At 40.6% G+C, this 22,118-nt stretch overlaps 1 protein-coding gene across 2 annotated transcripts in view; it reads left to right on the top strand.

Annotated features, from left to right (window-relative positions):
* The first annotated feature begins 3,915 nt into the window (after positions 1-3,915).
* LMTK2 (lemur tyrosine kinase 2) overlaps positions 3,916-22,118 on the top strand; it is a 90,001-nt gene continuing 71,798 nt past the window's right edge. The window contains exon 1 of one of the 2 annotated variants that reach the window (XM_074965265.1): positions 3,916-4,097. In XM_074965265.1, the coding sequence (XP_074821366.1) occupies positions 3,956-4,097 (142 nt within the window). In that variant the 5' untranslated portion in view covers positions 3,916-3,955. Of the gene's footprint in view, positions 4,104-22,118 lie in introns of both variants that reach the window. The other variant, XM_074965264.1, reaches the window with a different exon arrangement.

Raw genomic sequence — 22,118 nt, 5'->3', positions numbered from 1 at the left:
CTCAGATGGGGCTGTCTCTTACTTGCATCGGGTGGCTGCAGCTCCCAGCCCTGGCTCTGCAAGTGAGTCCCTCCTGACCCGTGGAGAGGTGGGGTAGGAGGGGTGTCTTTGGGGAAGAAGGGGGCAGGTGTGAGGCCTTGGGGGGGAAGAAATGGATGTGACACTGTACCTCCAAGCAGCACCCTGGAACCTCCATATTCACCACTGTCATATAATTATGATATGGTTTGTACAAAATATGCTTTGTGAGTAGGATGACCAGATAGCAAGTGTGAAAAATCATGACTGGAGTGCGGGATAATAGGTTCCTATATAAGAAAAAGCCCCGAATATCAGGACTGTCCCTATAAAATCGGGATGTCTGATCACCTACGTACTCGTGAGGTATCATTTTCAAAGTCTTGATCTGTTGAACATATGTGCTATCATTGTTTGTGAAGTTATGAAGTTTTACTATGTGTGTGTTATTGAAATATGTTGTGAGTTTGGGAACACCCACAACCAGCCTTTCAGGCACAACAATGGAGTAGCCAGAGGTGCTGATGGCCCATTAAAGGGAAGCCACACTCCCAACAACTATCCCAGGAACTGAATACAATGGAGACTTCTTAGAGAGAGTATATATACAATGGAGGCTGCTTGATCCACATCATAGCAAAATATCTTTCCAGCAAGCTGGAAGAAACTATAAAAGAAGGGGAGTGACATCATGACTTGGCCTCACTCCCCCCGCAACTCAACACCTGGAAATAGGTCTGCGGGACAAAGATTTTGAACTGGGGAGGTGGTCTTGTGATGGAGGAGAGTTCCAGCCTGTATGTGACCTGTTTGTAGTATCGATCAGGGTTAGACACCGCTTGACCCAAATCCTGTTTAGTTTATAAAACTAAGACTATGAATCTGTTTTATTTCTTAGGTAATCAACTTTGATCTCTATGCTCACTACTTATGATCACGTAAAAATCTATCTTTCTTTAGTTAATAAACCTGTTTATATAAACAGTCTGTTTTGGTTGAAGTGCTTGGGAAATCTCAGCTCTGTGTACAAAGGCTAGTGTATGTCCTCTCCACATTGAGGGAGGGGTGGATTGGGTAATGAACTTACACTGGTCAGGCTTCTGACCAAATCAAGATGGTATATTCCAAGGGTGCAAGGCAGGGGAGCTAGGGGAATTGGCTGGAGGCTGTCTATTGTTGGTTCATGAGTGGCTGGGAGAAGCATTCATGTAACTCAGTTGGGTGTGTTCCTGCCTGTGGATATCTGTGTACGTGCAGTACCTGCCAGAGGTTTGTAGCTTGTCACAGCATCACAGTGTGAGAGGGATACCCCAGGTTGGTGGGACAGAGGTCTCAGCAGTCCCACAGTTCAGGTTGCACCCCAGGAAAAGGTGGAGTGGGGGAGGTTCCATATCTCCTGCTGGAGTGTCCGGTTTTTAAATATTACAAAGTTGGCAACCTAACCTGAGGGGGCAGGAAAGGGGGCAGAAGACAGAGGAAAGAAGGTAGGAAAGAGCCCAGGGAAACAGTGACAGGGTCTGATATTGGGTAGGCTGTGGTTGCTGGGGCACAGGATTCCTGGGCTGGGATCTGGAGTAGATGGTGGGCCTGGATTCCCCTACTAGCCACTGGGAAAGTGGTACAGTTTGGGCAGTGAATTGGAAGACTGGCTGGGACAGTTAGGGACTGTGATACCCTGGAAGGGGAATACTATAGTGACCTGGCAGGAAGGCCAAGCCACGAAGAGGGAGCACACTGTCATAAGGAGGGAGTAACTGGACCTCAGAGAGAGAGACCACAGGGTGAGCAATTGAAGGAGGGGGCATCAGACTGGTCAAAAGCTAAGCTCCAATGAGCCACACGGAGGTGTCCCTGAAGTGAGTAGTGAACCCTGTCACATCCACCTTAATATTTATAGTCTGTGTGAAGGAGCAGCTGCAATTTTCTGAGGCAGAGTTAATGTAGTATATTACAAATGAGACACATGGTCTAGTCTCTCTCATGGAAAGCTTACTTTTTGTTCTTTTCTTGTTTTCCCTCCATCTAAAATAAGTTATTCAGATTGAAGCTATATGGTTCTTATTTGTACATGGAAAAAGGGTAATATTTTTCCACAAACACATTCATTTTAGGGCTAACTTGTGCCCTCCAATTTCTGAGATGTGCACTGATAGTCAAATAAAGGAAGCTCTGGAATGGTCTACTGCTGGTTTTTAAGAACTCACAACAGACAGTATGGAGCTTTAACAATATAGTAAATGTATTCTAAAATCAAAATTAAGATTTTTTTCTGCATAGTATTGTGCAAGCAAAATATTTCTGAGAAAAAGGAAAACTAATTAGAACACCTTAAGAATATGGGTCAGTTGGTAATAAAATTGATGCCATCAAGCCAGTGATAGGATATTTAAAGGAGACACAGAGTAGCTGGAGTTGAAGTGGATCCTCTTTTGTGGGACAAAATGACCTTAGAAAAAAATTGCTTTAAGACATCGGAAGGATTTGGGTTTGTGTGTTGTCCTGGACATAATGTCATAATTTCTATTTAGTTCATATAACTTTGAAGTCTTACCTGTGCAGTTAATGAATATATCTTTAGACAATTTGTGCTCTGAAAGCCATTATCTAATCTTGATGTAATTAGCCTTTTCTGCTGAATTATTGGGAAACTGGGAATCTAATTTGCATATGTCTCAACTTTTCCTCATTATATATAGCACCTCATTGATTAGGATTAAAACACCCATTTAATACTGCCACCTTGCTTTTACTTATTGTAATTTTTAAAATTCAGAAGAATTCTGAACCTAAAACATAAGAACCTGTACCTTATTTCTACATCATCTGGTGTTTCTCATTTTCATGTAGAGTGTCCTTTATCGAGATCATGTTCTGCATTGGAAATCTACATGGAGACGATATTAAGGTGTGTGTGGCCATTTGTGACTGTCCTTGTTGTCACGCTGCTTTCTCTGTGAACTAGTCCTTCCAAGGGTACAAATAATCCAAGTTTAGGGGGCACTGATAGGGTGGAGGTATATGTGTACTATTGTCCCATTCTCGAGCTGAGAGGCTGATCAAAGTTTGGGACTCTGGGGGTGTTCCAGTTGGGAATAGAAATAGGCATTTCTTCGCAGTTTTGTTTAGCTACGAAGAAGGTACACCCGGGGAAGCCAGAAGGGTTTAAACTACATCCAGGTCTAGGCCAGGCCCAGGTGGTGACAGGAGGAGAACCGTGGCTCCAGCCTTGGCGTCTCAGGGGATGGACCCATGATAACAGGGGTTCCTAGCCACCAGCTGGGACCTGTTGGTGGCACGTGCTAGGGAGCTGCGGCCAGAGGAGACAGTGGGGCCCGGCATCCCCCGCTACAGTGAGGGGTCAGGGAGCTGGGGTTCCCCAGCGGGTACTGCTCTCCCCCTCCCTGCAGGGGGCGCTGCTCTCACTTCCCCTTCCTCCTTCCAGGGGGCGCTACTATCCCGCCTCCTCCCACCTATCTTCTTTGCGCACCCACTTCCTTTTAGTCCCACCTCCTGAGTCTGCGGTGCGGTAGTCTCGAGTTAGCTCCGCCCCTTTGTAACTCACTAGCCAAATCCGAAACGCACACTGATTGGCAGACCTGCTTGTCAATCCCGCGTTCGCCCCACCTCACTTCCCTGCTCAGGGCGGGTTGGGCTGCCAAGCAGGGATTAATCTTCCGGGGCGCGAAGATTGGTGTATAGGAATGTCAATCGTCGATTAGCTCCACCCCTCACGGTCAGGTAGCACGGAAGATGGCGACGGCTGCGGCTGCGGAGGCCGGTTGGGTTCTGTGAGGGGGAAGGGGGATTGCGGGGTCCGATGCCGGAGACCGCCGGGCCCTGGCGGAGGGGGGAAGCGGCCGCTGGGGGCGCTCGCCAGAGACCCTGAGAGCCAAGTCCCCGTGTCCGGCGTTGAACGTTGGGGCCTGGAGCGGGCGAGATGCGGTGGCGGCTCTGCGGCGGGAGCGGGCAGCGGCGGGGGGCGCTGCTGCCCCTCGGACCCGGGCTCGGACTCAGGCTTTTTTTCCTCTTGCTGCTGCTGCTGGTGGAAGACGGCGAGGCGGCTCCGCTTCCGCAAACAGGTGCAGGTGAGAAAGGGGTCGGAAGCGCCTCGCGTAAGGGGGTCCGGAGCCAGGGCAGCAGGGCGCGGTGGGATGAGGGGCGAGACAGGTGGGGGGAGAAGGGGGGACCTGCTGTGTGTGGGGGCTGGGGATGAGGGACCTGCTCTGGATGTGTGTGGGGGGGAGAGGTGCGAGGGGGGAGAGAGTTTGTGTGCAAGGGGGTCAGAGGGGTTACAGGGGTGGGGGGGGAGAGACCTGCTGTGCACAGGGACTGGGGCGGACTGTGGGGGCGGAGAGACCTGTTGTGTGATGAGGTTATGGGAGGGAGGAGGAGGAGGGAGACGTGCTGTGTGAGGGGGCTGTGATGTGTAGTGGTTTGAGGGGGCTGGCCGGGAGCGATGAGGCAGATCTGGAAGGGAGTAAACTGGGAGGAGCAGTAAGGAGGGGGGTGAGACACCCACCATAATCGTTGCTGAGGTATTCATTGTGATTTGGGGAGGACAGGAAGACTGCAGTCTTGGGGGCTAGGTGATCCATGGCGGGGGTGGGAAAGCAGGATCAAGTGTATCCAGTAAATTCCCCCAATATAATTTTGGTAACATTTGTGTTATTTGGAGTCAGGGAGGAGCTGCTCCCCTTCCTTGTTCCACCTACAGGGTGTCACATTTAGCTAGGTGTGTTGTTATGGTATGTGCTAAGGGTTTTACCTTCTCTGAAGCATCAGGTATTGGCTATTGACCGAGTCAGAATCCTAGATTAGTTGGTCCGGTGTTCTGATCCAGTTGGGCAAATCATGTGCTTGTATCATTATTAAATGTTGTCTTACTATTTATCTAAGTCTCTGGAGCTGTTGAATTTTGTGGTTTCAGAGTAGCAGCTGTGTTAGTGCGTATCCGCAAAAAGAACAGGAGTACTTGTGGCACCTTATCTATTTCCACAGTTTTAAGTTCTTTATATGGTTTCTACCTCTGTTGGCCACAGCTATGAGACCTTTGTGTGATTCTTTTTTTTTTTTTTTCTAATTTTGGGAATGAATCACTGAGACTAACAGGCAGAGGGTGGAGGCACCCTAGTACAGATGTTGCTTACCCTGTTTCTGGCCAGATTGCTGTAATTTTTTACTTGCTGCTTGTGGTTTACCTTTGCCTGTCACACTTGTTTGCTGGCTGTCAGCCTCCATTGGGTTTTCCTCCTATTTTTCCTGTACACCAATTTAAAATATGGTTTGGAGGAAAAAACCCCTCTGTGTTGGTAGTATAATTTGGTTTTAAAGATCTTTCTAGTGGTGATGGGAATGATGTAGCTTATTTATTTATTTGTATTATATTAGGGGCTAGAAGCCCTAACTGAGCCTGGGACCCCACTTTGCTAGGCACTGTACAAAAGCATAGTAAAAATGGTCTCTGCCCCAAAGAGCTTTCAGTTGAAATAGACAATATGGTCAAAGTGTGGGAGAAAGATACAGGATGCAAGCAGAGACTGGGATCTGATGGACAGAGATTAAATGCTTTGTCCAAGGTCCCACAAGAATTCTGTAGCAAAACTGGGGACGGAACTCAGTTCCCCTCTGTTTTAGGCCAGAGCCATACCAAAAAACCACCCTTTCTCCTGAATTTTCTTCTAAGTAATTCTAAATTGTTTATAAAACACTTTTTTTAGTTTATGTAAAGATGAATATTTGAAGAGGAGAAATTGGTAAATGTATATGCTGCTTAAGAACGGAGTGGCAGTTTTCTCACCTGTGAATTTTAGGAAGGTTATCCAAATAGGATAAATTTGTCAACAGACTGTATGACTTCTACATGGCAAATTCAGTTTTGTGATTTTTTTCCTTCCTTTCCTAACTGGAATGCAGGGTTTGTTTTTCTAGCGTGATCTCAAAAGCAGAGGACTTTTCCTGATTATGTTGGACTCATTCTCAAAGTATCTCTGCTTTGTTTTTTTGTTTAAGTTCCTCTTTACTATCAGTATTATGCAATATATCTTACAAAGCTGGAAACTCAAAACATTAGTTTTTAGTGCTAATAACAAGCTTCATCCTCAGTCTGGAAGATTGGGGCCAAAACTGAATAGATGCTATATGGGATATAGTAATAAAGATGTATTAATAATAACAACCTAAACATGATGTGCCATGTACAGTGCAGTTAAAGAGATACTAATGTATAGAGCCCTTCGCTTGAGAAACGAAGTTATTACTGAATGGAGTATTGTAGCTCTGCATGAATTCAGTGTTAGACCAAAAGACATTGAATACTTAATAGACCAGTTGAACTCAACCTTTTTCATACTGAGAATGCCAGGTGTCAGTAGATCACAACTACCACTTCCCATTTTGTGACCCCCAACTTGAGTTTTCATGTTCTGTCTCTGGAAGTAAGCATTCAAAGCAAGCCAGTGCTGATCAGTATAATATTCTGCAAGAGTAGAGGAATGTTCAACATGGAAAATTCTGGGGTCTTCTCTGAGCTTAACCAAAAGATTGATTTTTGCCATGAGAAAGTCAGTGAACTTTGGTGTGGAAAGGGGAACTGCTGATGTTGCCTAGCCATTTCTTTGCATAAAATAGTGGAGGTGTGCATTGGTTTTACCCCTTAATAAATGTCAAAACTGTTACAGTATCATAGTATCTTTTTCAGTTCCACTGGCATCCTCTTTACTTCCAAAGCTGCTTAGTGTATTCACTGAACAATGTGTTCAAATGGTTTGGTGAGTAGGAGACTGACTTCTAGTCCCAAGGCTGCTATGAGAGTTTCAGTCATGGATCAAATAAATTGGTTAGTCTCTAAGGTGCCACAAGTACTCCTTGTCATGGCTCAGGCACTGTCAGTGTAAATATCAGTACAGCAATACCAATCCAGCAGCAAGAACCAGTTGATAGAAAGCTTTCCTTTTTTTCTCCTGTAGAATAACCTGGTAGTGGACAAAAAAATTGGCAGTCCTCATGTATGAGCCCTTTTCACTTGCACCAAACAAATGCTAAAAATTGGGTAGAAGACCCATCTGTAATTTTATCCTGTTGTATTGAGTAGCTCTGTTCCCAAACATCTGCAGCCATGTCACAAATTCATCAGGTGACTGCATCATGAAGAGAAAGTGCTTTGACTGACTGAAGCAGTAGATTCCAACACAACATTTAATGACATTTGAAACAGTCTGCAGTGTTTCCCATGTTTTGAAGCTAGCAGCTTTCATTATTTGCAGTGACAAAGTATGATGCTCAGGGGGAAGTCGTGCTTACAAAATTGTTGCTGTTAAGTCATATAGGTTTGTAAATCTGTAAGCTTTTGCTTGAATGATTCAGTCGGTTTCTTTCATAAAGATGGATGATTGGTCTCCAACGAGCTCAGTTGTCCCTCTTTTTAATGTCTGTGTGCATGCCTCAGAATCCTTTGCCAGCTATTGTGACTGGTCCTTTGAAGAATTTTGGTAGCTAACAAGCATTGGGGCGGGGGGGGGCATGTTTGTGTGTGCATGCGTGCCCTGAGGCCATGAGAGGTAAGTGAGGAAGGGGTGGGAAAAACTGCTCTGTTGCCAGACTCTCTTGAACAGTGTAGGGAACAGGTACTGTAATCAAGTTAACTTCCCTTTGAAGCTAAAGCTGAAGACAAATTACAGGCAGTTCCCAGCAAGACAGATGGACAAAAAGATTACATTGGACACATGACTAGAAAAAGTTGAATTCCATATTAAAAATAATGCTGCATTTTGTGGCATCATGGAAACAAGCTAAATTCCATGACCACAGAATTGCATAGTCACCATAGCCTTGATTGAGATGAATGAGGCAGTTCATACCTCTTGGAGTTATTGTTTTTCAGGCTGTTTGGAGACTCAGACAGCCATTCCTGCATCAGTTTACATTTGGCTCAGATTTTTGACGTTATCTTCCCAACCATAAGGGTTAAAAAGACACTTTTTTTTAAACAAACCAACCAACAAAAAAGGGGGAGGAAAAGGAGGGAAAAAAAAAAAGATGACTGTGATCCCCTGGTGTTTGCAGCCTAGACATTGAGTGCCACTGTGGTACACACAAGAAAAAGTTACATGGGAAGGGAAAGAGTGGCTGAATAAAGCACCAGCTAAAAGTAGATTGACCAAGATCAAGTTAGTTGATGCTGTGAATGTAAAACCAAAGATAAAAATATGGGTGGTAACATGCATAATAATTGAGAGCTGGAATGAGTGCTTAATCTTTAGTCAGGGAAAAGTAGATGTCTGATACTTTCGGATTTACCCAGTATTCCTTCAGCACAGAGAAGTCCATAGAATGAAGCATAGTTGTTAGCTGTGCTTGGAGCCTGTGGAGCATCAGTGGTTTTAAAACTGAACACCTTAGGATGAGAGGGCTGTCTTGTAAAGTTTTTATATTTTGTGTGGCACAGAGCTAAAGGGTTTGGGGGAGATTACTCTTCTGTAAAGATCTGTGTTTGCAAACCAATCTACTGCACCACCATTTGACACTTCTGTGTTAGCACCTGGTTGACTTAAGTCCAAAATCAAATCCCTTTCCAATGTTGCCAGCTTCTATCCTCATATCTGACCTTATACTCTTAAAACTTAACTCAGTCCCCTCCCCCCAAAAATGAAAATAATTGAAATTAACATGATTATGTACCTCCCATAGAACAAAATGTCTGTCATGATTATAATTCCAGAGTCCCTGTCAAGTAATAAAAAGAAGGAACAGAAATTCCAAAAATAAATTCTCTGCTGTGAAACTTGAATAGGTGGTAGAATTTTTTCTGAGTGGGTGTGTCTGACTTTATATGTATGAAGAGTTATTGTGAAAATGCTAAATAAAAGAAATGGGTTTTGCATTTAATTCCATATGCTGTGAGGTTGACTGTCATGTTGCTTTCGCAGGAATAAGTTCCATTGTCTGGGTCTGGCTCTCATGCATAGAGTTCTGTTGGTGTTCACGGGCCCGTGTCGGTTGCCAGTTTTGCAGTTCCAAAGGAGTGTAGCTGTTAAAGGTGGTCATGGTCAATAACTGGGAGATGATCTGCTATCTATCTTAGGCCACTTTTGGAGAGGGTTTTGAATATTAGGGTGGACGCCTGGAAATAGGCTGCATATTTAATGGAGAGTCAATGTTAAGAGCAGAGCATTGAGTGTGGTGTGTTCGTAACCACCTACATGGGACTGTTGCATTTTGTACTGGTTGAAGCGCTTTCAGAGTATGGCTTCATTTCTAGTTAGAACCTGCAGTAATCTAGTTTGGTGATCACTGTGGCCAGATGTATGCCTCATAGGATGAGGTATAATCTTCTAGACATCTGTAAGTGGAAGTGAGAGACTCTCTGTCATGGGCAGTTAGGAAGTTGAGAAGGACCACGGGGACAACTTTACAATCAATTGGCTGGTGCCCCTGACAATAGGCGATGTTACTGAGGAGGCAAGTCCTTAAAAGCATTTCCTTCTTAGAACTAGTGTCTGTTATGTCTTGCCTTGGTTCATCTTAAGCTAGCTGCTTTTGAAGTAGGTGCTGTTCTTCAGTAGGTCTTGGAAAATCTGGGAGACGATGGTGTTGAAATCTGCCATTAGGAGATGTGAACTGTGTATTGGTAGAATTTCAACTTGTGTTGTCTACCCAGCTTTCTTCAAGTTGAGGAACTGTAGTTGAATCTCTTGTCTACCTCTGATGGTTATCACTTACTATTATATCTAATTTAAATTGTGAAGCACTCGGAGTTAATTTCTGCGAGTCCCATGCCATATCTGCCCCACTATACAAGTAACAAAATGGGATATTTAGTAATCTTCAGCTAGGTGCTATAGAATTTGTATATTCTTGGAACTAAGCTGTTTAGGTGGTTAATCAGTCTTTTTGTAGCCTTTGCAGGGAAAAGGGAAGGATTAGAGCCACAACTATCAAAGTAGATAAGATTATACATCCTGCCATATTATGTGCTAGCACATGCTTCTGTTCTTAAATGTCTTAGGGTTCACCCGACTAGGGAGGTGGTAATTTCAAGGGAGGTGGCATGTGTCTGCAAAATGTACTTAATCTGTAATCTGTGTGTGAAGTTTAATTCACAGCTTCATGGATCACTATTCTCTCACAATGTATCAACAGCAGATGCTGTTTCAATCCTTGCTCAACTGCAGCAGGATCCACATGGCCAATGACAGGCTAGGGTGCTTTAGATATACACTCTGGTTTGCTGTGCAGTAAATTGCCATATAGACAAGCCCTTTAACATCTGAGTTTTAAAAATCCTGTGTGAGAGGTTCAGATGTAACCTAATAAAAACTCCTGTATGTGGTTATATCTTTCTGTTGTTTTATGGGCACATTGAAATGAGGGAACATGTTTAGTCTCCACTTGAGTAGTTTCAGTGGTCTGAAATATATTATTTTTTCAAAATACTAACATTGTGCTGAAGTTACCACATCAGCAGAAGTCAGATAAATTGATAGTGTATTTTCTTACTGAGTACCAGTTGCTAGTAGATGTTTGCAGTACAATATAAGACAAATAAGAGCTACCTGAAGCTGTATGAAGAGCGCGTTTTAATTTTCTTTACTTTCTTTTAAAAGAGATGTAACCTGAAGTTCAATTCCTTCACCGGTTCCTGTTAACCTGTGCTTGTTGCTTGATTGCAGTGTGTCAGAAGATGATGAATGGTGCTTTCTGAGTAACAGACCTAGTGTAAAACATATAAATGCTGTAATTTTAAGGGCTGTTTGATTTTTTTTATGCAATGATATATTCTATTGTGCCACTGCAGAAATAGCTGTTAAAGGCATTATCCTGAGAAAAATTGTTGTTTTTGACTAAGAGTTGCTCAACAGAGCACAGGAGAAAAAATGCAGGATGACAGGAATGGGGCGCGCAACAGAATGCGCTTCAGAGTCTGTCATTCTGAATCTAGGACAGTCCACTGATGGTATTGTTTTGTTTTAACCTACAAATCGGGCCTTCTCAAGAATATGTATTGTGACATAGTTTTAAACAGGCTAACTGGTTTAAGGTCCTAGCATGTCATCTATATGCATTCAAAACTCATGGACTTGAGTAAGAAAATACTAGGAATGGCACAATCATGTTTCCATGTCTATGCATGCTATGGTCCTGTAGATATTTAGATAGATCTTAAAATGTATTTTGGAGACTTTGTAGAACAAATAAAGGTGTGATATGGTCCTTCTCCTGAACTGCTAACAATCTAAGAATCAAAAGACTTATGAAGAAGTCAGGTAGAATTTCCAGAATATTTCTCCATTTGAAAACAATTGCTAACATGGAAGAAAAGTCGAAGCCCCTGTAGTTTCTCACCAATAGGTCTCCTGTTTGGATTTACACTTTACCCCAGAGCCGTTGACATTTGCAAAACCATATAATCAATTTTACAGATACACATGAGTTTGCACGCTTCAAACATGTGCTCTCAGTAATACCTTGATAAGACAAGCCCTCAAATAATACATTGTCCAGAAACAGAGAGGCCTGATACTTATAAGTATGAAGTAATGAACTGAAAAACCAAAGAATGGCCATAGAAGTATCTAGAACACCTATCTAAGTATTTCAGAATAATAGAGACTACTCTGGATCTGACTCAGTGTCAGGAAAAAAAAAGAAAGCTGTTGTCCACTATCACATTAGTATTGTGATGTTAACTCTCAGTAGTAATATTGCTCACTCCCTACATGCTCCCCGCAATTCACCTTGCTTACGGATTCTATTTGTGTCCTCCATTGGGCCCCACAAGCTACCATTGCCCTATTTTAATCCTAAGTGTGTAGATGCATGTGTGAAATAAGTGTTCCCTTCAGGTTTTTACCTTGCTCAGTGCATGTTCAGTTGATACTCTTATGACAACTTCAAGATTAGTGCTGTAGTAGCTTACCCGCATTCTGCCATATATTTCATGTTGCATCAGTTTTGGATGATGACCCAGCACATGTTCATTTTAAGAACACTTCCACTGAATGATTAACACAGTGTTCACTTTTATTTGCAAATAACTTTACTGTTAACTACGGATGTTCAACATAGATCTGTACACTGTGGGTTAGAACATTTCTCGTGTGTATGCAGCTTCCAGTATACTGTACCCTACAATATGTTTTTTATTTGCCTCTTTATTTCTAATAGAAGAAAGTGGTGAAAATCTGATCTGTGGTTATAAGCTCATAGCATTGTATTTATATGTAAAGATCATAGCGTCTAACCACTACATAATGCTGTAAGATTTTTGAAAAAATCATATTTTGTGTATTAATGACTTACAATCTAATATGCTTGCACAGATGTCATTTTGGAAAGTAACATATTTGCTTTTGCTGGCATTACCTTCAATTATAAAATTGCCTGACTTATGTTTAAAGTAGGAACACACTGGATTTTGTATTTGTATTTAGTGATTTTAGTGCAGTAGTAGTGAAGCAATATTCTTTCATGGCATTCATCATGCAGAGATGAAAGATTTTCAGTTCCCCCAAATAAGACCAAATTTTGCAGCTTCTACTCACATTTTAAGTAGCATTTATTCATCTGTTATCCTAAATGCCTAAAAGTTGCAGTCCATAGTGGCTTAAAAGAAAATAGTTTAAGTGAAGCATATGTATTTCACCTTTTATTTTGTAATGTTGGGAATTACAGAGCTCTTCCTTTCCCCTCTCTCTGGAATTTCTGTGCTCAGCTCTCTGTTCTGAGGTTGTCATCTTCTACCGCTTTTTCTTCCCCCTTCACTAGCTTCCCCAATTGATTGCTGTAGCTTCACATTCTTCCTGTAGCTTGGAAAGTATAAGTAGTTTCTCTTTTAAGGCTGTTGTTTTGATGCTCCTTCCTAAACCAGTCAACAGAAGCAATATGTTTAAATTCTCTATATTTATCCCAATGCATTTTCAAGGGATTATGTTGGAGTGGGCAAACTTTTTTTGGCCCGAGGGCCACATCGGGGTTGCGAAACGGTATGGAGGGTCGAGCAGGGAAGGCTGTATATCTGCAAACAGCCTGGCCCCCATCACCTATCCACCCCCTCCCCTGCTCCTTGTCCTCTGACTGCCCCCTCCTGGGACTCCCTGACCCATCCAACCCCCCCCCCCCCAATGTCCCCTGACTACCCCCTCCCAGGACCCCCATCCCTAACTGCCCCCCCAGGATCCCACCCCCTATCCAAACCCCCCTGCTCCCTGTCTCCTGACTGCCACCCCCCCAACCTCCGCCCTATCCAGCTGCCCCCTGTCTGCCCCCCGGGACCTCCTGCCCCTTAGCCAACCCTCTCCTCCCCCCGCCCCCTTACCTTGCTGCTCAGAGCGGCAGGACAGGCTTATTTGACAGCCTGGGAGGTGGGCAGGTGCAAACCGCACTGCCCACTTGGTGGCGTGACTGTGGTGGAGAGGGGACAGTGGGGGGCGGGGCCGGGGCTGGGGTCTAGCCTCCCCGGCTGGGAGCTCAGGAGCTGGGCAGGACGGTCCCGCTGGCCATAGTTTTCCCACCTCTGGATTATGTGAAGAGGAGACAGATATTGCCAAAGGGCTTTTGAAAAAATCTGATTTGTATATAAACACTTTTTCAAGCTTTTAGACTCCAATGCTGTTAAGATTTTCTTCTGAAAGCTACTTTACATATTTTAAAACTGGCATTCATAGTCCTTAATGAGCCCCTTTTTAATGTAAATTGCATAGACAATGCACTTAGTATGTTAATTCAGTAGTAAACAAAGCTCATAAACATGACTTCCTTCACTTCCTGTATCCAGTTCTAAAATGTGGTAAGCACAACAGTAAAAGAGTAGACAGACAGTTTGGATTCTCAGACATGAAGAATTAAGTCATGAGGATTTGGAAACAAGTAGTTCAGAAAACTTTTTTATAAGTGGGTATACAGGTTTTAGCAGTTCTAGCCACCTATAACTTTTACTAATCCCGTTTCCATTGTTAAAAAGGTACTATATCCCGAGTATACTTTTTTATTATTAACTGCAAACTGATGGTTCAATAGACATCTATGTGTTCATTATGTACTTTCATCAGATAAATATACAAAATTTTGGGATAATCCAAGGAAAATCTATTTTCAAATCCCAATATCTGATGCAGTCTAAGATTGTTTCATGCTATTATTTTATATTTCAGTGTCATAGATGGAACTGCTGTGGTTCTTGACTTAGTACATGTCTGTCTTCAGAAGCAAATAGGAAATTCCAGTCTAGGTTTGTGTCTCATTTCTCCTCTCCCACGTTTAGTGACAGAACAGACCGTGTGGTGATAGCCAATTTGTAATGTTGCAAGTAGTTTTTCTATATTGTGAAAGGAGATGGTAACATTTCACAGGGAACACATTTTGGACTGTACAGCCAGCCTACCTATTGAAGAAAAACCTTTCAAAGATTTGCTTGAATTAGTCTGGTGTTGCTTCCTTCATAAGGAGCATTTTAGGTGCAGTCAATCTCCAGTAAAAATCAACCTAGATTATATAGTATTGCCAAATCAGATTTTTCTGAAAGTATACTTAACACATGTCTTTCCTAATGGTCCTACATTTTATGATTTGGTTTAAATTAGAAGGTCAAAGTAAATTCTTCAGCTGTCCAGTTAAGGTTATCTCAAATTGATTGCAGCACCTGAGAAACCACAGTAATCTTACTACTTATATCTCAGATTCAACAGAATATGAAGTAAACAATTTTCAGTGCTCTGCGTAAGGTTACTGATGACAGAGTGCTGGCTAACTGGTTTTACGAATGAGCTGTTGAGCACCTTTTCTCTAATTATATTAACAGTACTTGTCTAACACAGATTAAAGTCTGCTTTTTACCAGTCCAGTTTGATTGCTTGAGAAATAATTTTTCAAAATTAGCAAGAGCAAAAATTCCAAACTTCATGAAAAGAATGTGTCTGATCTCCAAGAGTGAATGACTTTAATTTGTGTGTTTCGTGAATAACTGAAAAGTAAAGTAAGAGTAGTACACTTTTAAATCAGCTATATTTCTTACTCTTTCCACATTTAACAACTCTTTTGGAGGACTACTATGTTTCAAATAGGCTGTTTTTCTTGATTAAAGTACTGAGATACTGTTTTTGTACCTCCATTCAATATAGCTAGAATAATGTTTTCAAAATTTAACATGTTAGTTTGAGCTAGGATTCATATTCTTTAAACTGTAATGAGTTACTGTTTTGTTACCTGTTTAAATACTTTCCTCAGTTAATTTTCCTGTTGACAGATATATTTTCCCTTTAAAGAGTTAGAATCTCTCAGCCTCATGTTAAGATACAGATGAGGGTTTTAGGTTTCTTTTGTCTACGGCAGTTTTGTACAAGAGAACTCCTTTTTCATGGAATTTAATATCACATGATACTGGTGAACACCCCACCCGTATTACAAAAAAAAAGTCTTGCTAAATTAGAAACGCTGTTTTGTTTTGTTTTTTAAATGCCACTACAAGTAGGGTATCTTACCTGAATTTTATAGAACTGCAGTAGGCAAAAAAACAAGTTATTAAGGACCTGAGCAGGTATGTAACTTTACTCAAACAAATAGTCCCATTGAGGGCAATGGGATTTCTCATGTGCTTAAAATTAAGCATGTGTATGAGTGTTTGTAACAACAAGGGCTAAAATTTTATTTTCATTAAGAATGTCTTTTTGGCTGGCATCAAACCTGTCACTTCAAAACAATATTGCATTTGTGTTAACAGTGCAAAGTTATTTAGATTTTTAGTACATTAACAAAGTTATTGTGAACTTTTTTTATACACACAGGCCAAAATTGTACCAAAGCGTGGGATTTTAAAAGCACCTACATGATTTAGGTACAAGTCCCATTGAGTTTAGACTGCAAACCCTGACAGAATATAGCCTGGTCAAAGCCTTTCAGCTTTCTTGACTTGTGGAAGTTGAATTCGTTGTGGGGGTAGTGGTGTTTGCAAATAAAGGATGGACTATTTGCTTAACTGTCTTGGGTTTGTGGTGTTTCAATAGTAAGCATGTTAATGAGACTTGGGTTTGTCCTTTTCAGCAGATGTACATTTTAAGTGTGGAACCTCTTAAAGTAGTTTAAAAACAAAAAAAAGTCTGTAAAATCTGAAATTCTACTATTAGGAAACTAAAGAAACAAGTACGGAGTATATTTTTTTAAAACCCTGTTCGAGCATTAACTTTCTCTCCTTGTAAAACTGTTGTCTTAATCGTCGACCTCGGTCACAGAAAAATACGTACTAATTAATTTTTATAAACTACATATTTTTAAAATAGGCTTTTCATAAATCAGAATGTCATGATTGTAATATTTGATGTCTTTTGACCAGATAGTAGGAATAAATAAAGAAATAAACATATTACCGCTAGAAAGGGTGGGATTCCTGGCCAGTCACAAGATATAGAAACTTAAAACTATCACTGGTTTTTGACTCTATATAGAGGATCTGATAGTGCTGTTCTGGTGATTCAAAGAAGAGTGCCTGTTACACTACTTTTTGTTGCCAGAGCAGTGAAGAGCACCCTAATTGTAAATATAGCCCACAAAGTGTAATTTTCAGTCAGTGCTTTTATCTGAAACACAGCTAGGAGGGAAAGAAGGAAAGTTTTATGCAACTTTCTTTTATTTAAAAGGCAGTTACTTCTAAGTTTCAAGTAGCTTTCAATCATCCTAGAGGAAATGGATTTGTGGGCAGAGAGGTCTAAGGTTCAAAGTAAACCTACAAACAGGTATACTGATTCATCAGTCATTTTCAAAATTTCTTGTTTTAAACATCTGTAAATTTTACATTTTCAGTGTTACAGGTACTGTTGCTTTCAGAATTCAGAAAATCTGGGGGTGTGTATGTGTGTGTAACTTCATATACTATACCCAGCCTTATTAATTGAGGAAACTTGAGTCGGAGATGTGGAATAGATTATGTGACAAATTGCTGACATTTCTAAATTATTACAAATGGAAAAATATATAGGCATTATGTAGAAGACTTTATTTGAATGCATATGATTTGTTTTGCTACCAGAGCTCTTTCCGTGCCTGGCTACATAATTCTGACTCAAAGGCAATAGCTGAGTAACCCTCTGGTGTACTAAGATGTCTGTTGTGTTCAAATAAATAGTCAATATTTACAATAGTGGTGTGCGTGTAATCTAATTAGATTAGCATGCTTAGAGCCATTTTGAGGGAATAAATCAAAGCCACCAACTACAGCTGAAATCTCTTAACTTCTGAATTTGTTATAATTTCTGCATTAATAATTCATACTTCTGTTGTCTGTTTAAACATCGTAAAATACACCAATATGATCTTTGTAAGCCATATTTTGATTCATTATGTTAACTGAATTAATTTTAAAATGTGTACAGAATAAGTGAGGGGTTCTTTTTCAGTTTAACTCTCATGCTGAAGACCAAGGCAAAAATCTGTTTTACAATTAATCTGTTAAAGCTTCAACACTTAAACCCTGGGAAGAATATGGAAAAGGTAGAAACAGACGTTTATACGTGTTTTCTCTGTAACAAATAGTTGACCTTCAATAAGTAAAGTAATTGTGTCAGAAAAAAATTCCTTTGATTGTAGACCTACACTGTTTTTGTTCAGATTACTTGAACATTGTCCACAGTAATTGAAGGTTATCTTTAGGGACAATTAGTTGACTACTTTTTCCTTTCAAGTTCTGACCCTATATCAAGATGTCATTTTGGGTGGATGTTCTTAGTCATTAAAGTGTTTCAGAGTGCATTTGGTTTCAAGGTGTAGCTTTTGATGTTAGTAAAATTTTATGGAAACAAGGGAGGCTTTGTGCACTTGTATTAGTACAATATTTTTAAAAGACTGTAGTATCTTTTAAAAAAAAAAAAAAAAAAAAAAGACAAATTAACTCAATTTCTTAGGCTTTCCTAAGCTTGGTTACTAGTCGACTAGGGTGGTTTTATAGATGTCAGTTTTGATCTAAATGGTATTATATAATGTTCTTAATCTGCGGTATTCCAGCTGTCCCTCCCTAGCCCATTCCAATATTTTTGTGTATTACAATGGTTACTTAGTATTAAAAGTGAATGGGAAGTTAATTTAGCAGTCACTCAAGACTTCCAAATCGAAATTAATATTTTCTAATTGAAAATATGTTCTCCTGACCAAATCAGGTATTCCCTTGCTGCATATGCAAGGTCAGAAAAGTCATAGAATCATTATGTATTGATGTGTTGGACCAGAAAGGGAAAGTTTACAGGGGGGCAACAAAAGGAAATGTTCAATCATTTTGTGCCTTGGAGTACTGACATTCTGCAGCAAAACACTGGCAGAACTGGTGAGTCTGCAACTGAGAGGATCCACTGGCTTTAACCCCTTTGTTTGGAGGAACGCAACAGGCATTAATATGCTCTCCTGTTGGGTTTGGGTTGGGAAGCAGATTACACCACCTCCAAACCCCTTCCTAAATTTACTGCAGAGAGCTCACTTATTCAGGTTGACTAGGTTTCCTGGGATGGAGAATTCCTTTAAATGTTCACAAAGGAGCCAATAGTTTTAAAAACTATGTAAGGTGAAAAAGAATGGTACAAGATGCATCCCTTTAATAGCACCACAGGCCACATTCAGGTTAAGGAACTGAACCTCTATTGGTAGTGATATTACTCTAACATAATTCCTACGCTACTCAGCTTGCCTTGCCATCCTTGTCACCCAGCCTACCTTTTCTTCATTTCTCAACACTGTGCTCCTTCTCAAACACACTACTTCTACCCCATCCCACAATCATGCTCCTCCCGATTCCCTAGTTGACAGCCACTACATACACACATTCACACTGCACTTGTCTGGACACTCAAATAGTACTGTTTATTTGTACTGTGGTAGTACCCCGCCATGGTCCAAAACCCTATTGTGCTCGGCTTTGTATTTAATAGTCCCAGAACAAAAAGAGGGTTCCTGTCCTAAAGAGTTTATAGTATAAATAGAATCTTGGGTGCTAACTTTTCACAAATGAAGTAAGGAATGACCAGGTTAAGGTAGAAGAGGTGTGTAGTGCTCCATAACTCTTAATTGTACACTAACATAGAGTCCGTAATTCTGAGTTAAAACTGCACTCTGATCTTTTAGAGCAATATTACTGGTCTTCATATTAGGGCTGTCAAGCGATCTTAAAAAAATTAATAGTGATTAATCGTGTGATTAATTGTGCTGTTAAAAAATAATATAATACCATTTATTTAAATATTTTTGGATGTTTTCCACATTTTCAAATATATTCAGTTACAACACAAAATACAAAGTATACATTGCTCACTTTATTTTTGATTACGAATATTTGCCCCTGATACAAGTACTGTAGTTCAATCTCTTTATCATGAAAGATGAATTTACAAATGTAGAATTATGTACAAAAAATAACTGCAATCAAAAATAAGACAATGTACAACTTAGAGCCTACAAGTCCATTCAGTCCTATTTCTTGTTCAGCCAATCACTCAGACAAACAAGTTTGTTTACATTTGCAGGAGATAATGCTGCCCGCTTTTTTACAATGTCATCTGAAAGTGAGAACAGACATTCGCACGGCACTGTTGTAGCCAGCGTTGTAAGATATTTACGTGCTAGTTGCTCTAAAGATTCATATATCCCCTCGTGCTTCGACCACCATTCCAGAGGACATTCATGCTGTTAACGGGTTCTTCTTGATAATGATCCAAAGCAGTGCAGAACGTTGCATGTTCATTTTCATCATTTGAGTCCGATACCACCGGCAGAAGGTTGATTTTCTTTTTTTGGTGGTTCAAGTTGTGGTTGTTTCTGCATTGGAGTGTTGCTCTTTTAAGACTTCTGAAAGCATGTTCCACACCTCGTCCCTCTCAGATTTTGGAAGGCACTTCAGATTCTTAAACCTTAGGTCAAGTGCTCTAGCTATCTTTAGAAATCTCACATTGGTACCTTCTTTGCCTTTTGTCAGATCTGCAGTGAAAGTGTTCTTGAAATGAACAACATATGCTGGGTCATCATCCAAAACTGCTGTAATATATGGCAGAATGCAGGTAAAACGCAGAGCAGGAGACATACAATTCTCCCCCAAGGAGTTCGGTCAAAAATTTAATTAACACACTTTTTAATGAGCATCATCAGTATGGAAGCATGTCCTCTGGAATGGTGGCTGAAGCATGAAGGGGCATATGAATGTTGAGCATATCTGGCACGTAAATACCTTGTAACACTGGCTACAAAAGCACTATGTGAATGCAGGTTCTCACTTTCAGGTGACATTGTAAATAAAAAAGCGGGCAGCATTATCTCCCGTAAATGTAAACAAACTTGTTTGACTTAGTGATTGGCTGAACAAGAAATAGGACTGAGTGGACTTGTAGGCTCTAAAGTTTAACATTTTTTGGTTTTGAGTGCTGTTATGTAACCAAAAAAAGTCTACATTTGTAAGTGGCACTTTGACGATAAAGAGATTGAACTACAGTACTTGTTTGAGGTGAATTAAAAAATACTATATATTTTGTTTTTTACAGTACAAATATTGGTAATAAAAATAATAGAACTGTACACTTTATATTTTGTGCTGTAATTGAAATCAATATATTTGAAAATGTATAAGAAAAACATTGCAAATGTTGAATAAATTTCAGTTGGTATTCTGTTATTGTTTAACAGTGCGATTAAAACTGCAGTTACTCGCGATTAGTGTTTTTGAGTTAATCGCATGAGTTAACTGCGATTAATTGACAGCTCTACTTCCTTTCCTCCCCAAAACAACCCTTCCTCACATTTTATAAGGGTTTTCATTACATGTACTTTGGTGCGCATGCAAAGTCCTTGCCTTGCTCTAATTGGCCATTCATCTGCAACCTGAAAGACTGTATGTCTTGACATTTTGGATTGTAACAACTCCCAGATTTATCCTTCGGATTTATGGTCAATTATGCCAGCTCTCATGCTCATGTTTGTATTTCCTTAACCTTTTTACAGTGTTTTGAATAACTTGTGTTCATGAATGTGAGACAAATGACAAGGGGTAGCATTCTTGTTTACAGTGTTGTAGCTGTGTTGGTCCATATCGTGAAAGAAAACCTGCACGATGCTTTAAAAAGCTTAAAAGCATAACTTTGCTGGCCACTAAAAGTCATGGACTCAGTAAAAAGACATTGGATTTATGGCTCAGTAGAACAATATGTAACTCACTAATGCTCCTTCATCTTATGACTGTGAGGTATTAACTGCCCACTTCACCTTTAATGGTCTCTTGCAACATGTGTTAACTCAGGGGTACGCAACCTATGGCATGCATGCCAAAGGCAGCACGAGAGCTGATTTTCAGTGGCACTCACACTGGGTCCTGGCCCCCGGTCTGGGGGGCTCTGCATTTTAATTTAATTTTAAATGAAGCTTCTTAAACATTTTAAAAACCTTATTTACTTTATATACAACAATAGTTTAGTTATAGATTAAAGACTTTATAGAAAGAGACCTTCTAAAAACGTTAAAATGTATTACTGGCATGCGAAACCTTAGAGTGAATAAATGAAGACTCGGCACACCACTTCCGAAAGGTTGCCGTCCCCTGTGTTAACTCCTTTGCTTAATGGTTTGTTCCACCTTGTACGTAGCTGTGGCACTCTGAGTACCTTTCCAAGACTTGAAGAGCTTTGTGTAAGCTCAAAAGCTTGTCTGTTTTGCCAACAGAAGTTGGTCCAATAAAAGATTACATCATCCACCTTGTCTCTCATAAGGGCTAGCATTGGGAATAGAAAAGCAGTGTTCTGTACCAGCTTTCCCACATAACTGTCATCTTCCAGCTATAGATATTTCCTGGGCTTGTTCATTCATGATATAATTTGTGACAACTGAGAACTAATTTAAGACTTCTAAGCAAGTTTGACCTACATTGAAATAACTTTTGCAGACCTGAATTCTGTCTATTGCACTTGTCCACTAGCCTGGTTTTTATATTGCCCTTCTGTTCCCCTTTTGGCTCTGTCCTCTTCACTCTTGCTCTGTTTTGCAGCGGCATTGGCTCCCAGCAGTCTTCCATAGTCATCTCTATCATGTCTATGTTGTCCTATGTGCTCTTAAGACTCTTCTGATATTTACTGGATGCCAGCTCAAGCTGTGTC

Source organism: Natator depressus, chromosome 10 (genome assembly GCF_965152275.1).
Source record: "Natator depressus isolate rNatDep1 chromosome 10, rNatDep2.hap1, whole genome shotgun sequence".
In the NCBI taxonomy this organism is placed as follows: domain Eukaryota; kingdom Metazoa; phylum Chordata; order Testudines; family Cheloniidae; genus Natator; species Natator depressus.
The sequence above is the reverse complement of the archived record's forward strand: the minus strand, read 5'-3'. Positions and strand labels throughout refer to the sequence as shown.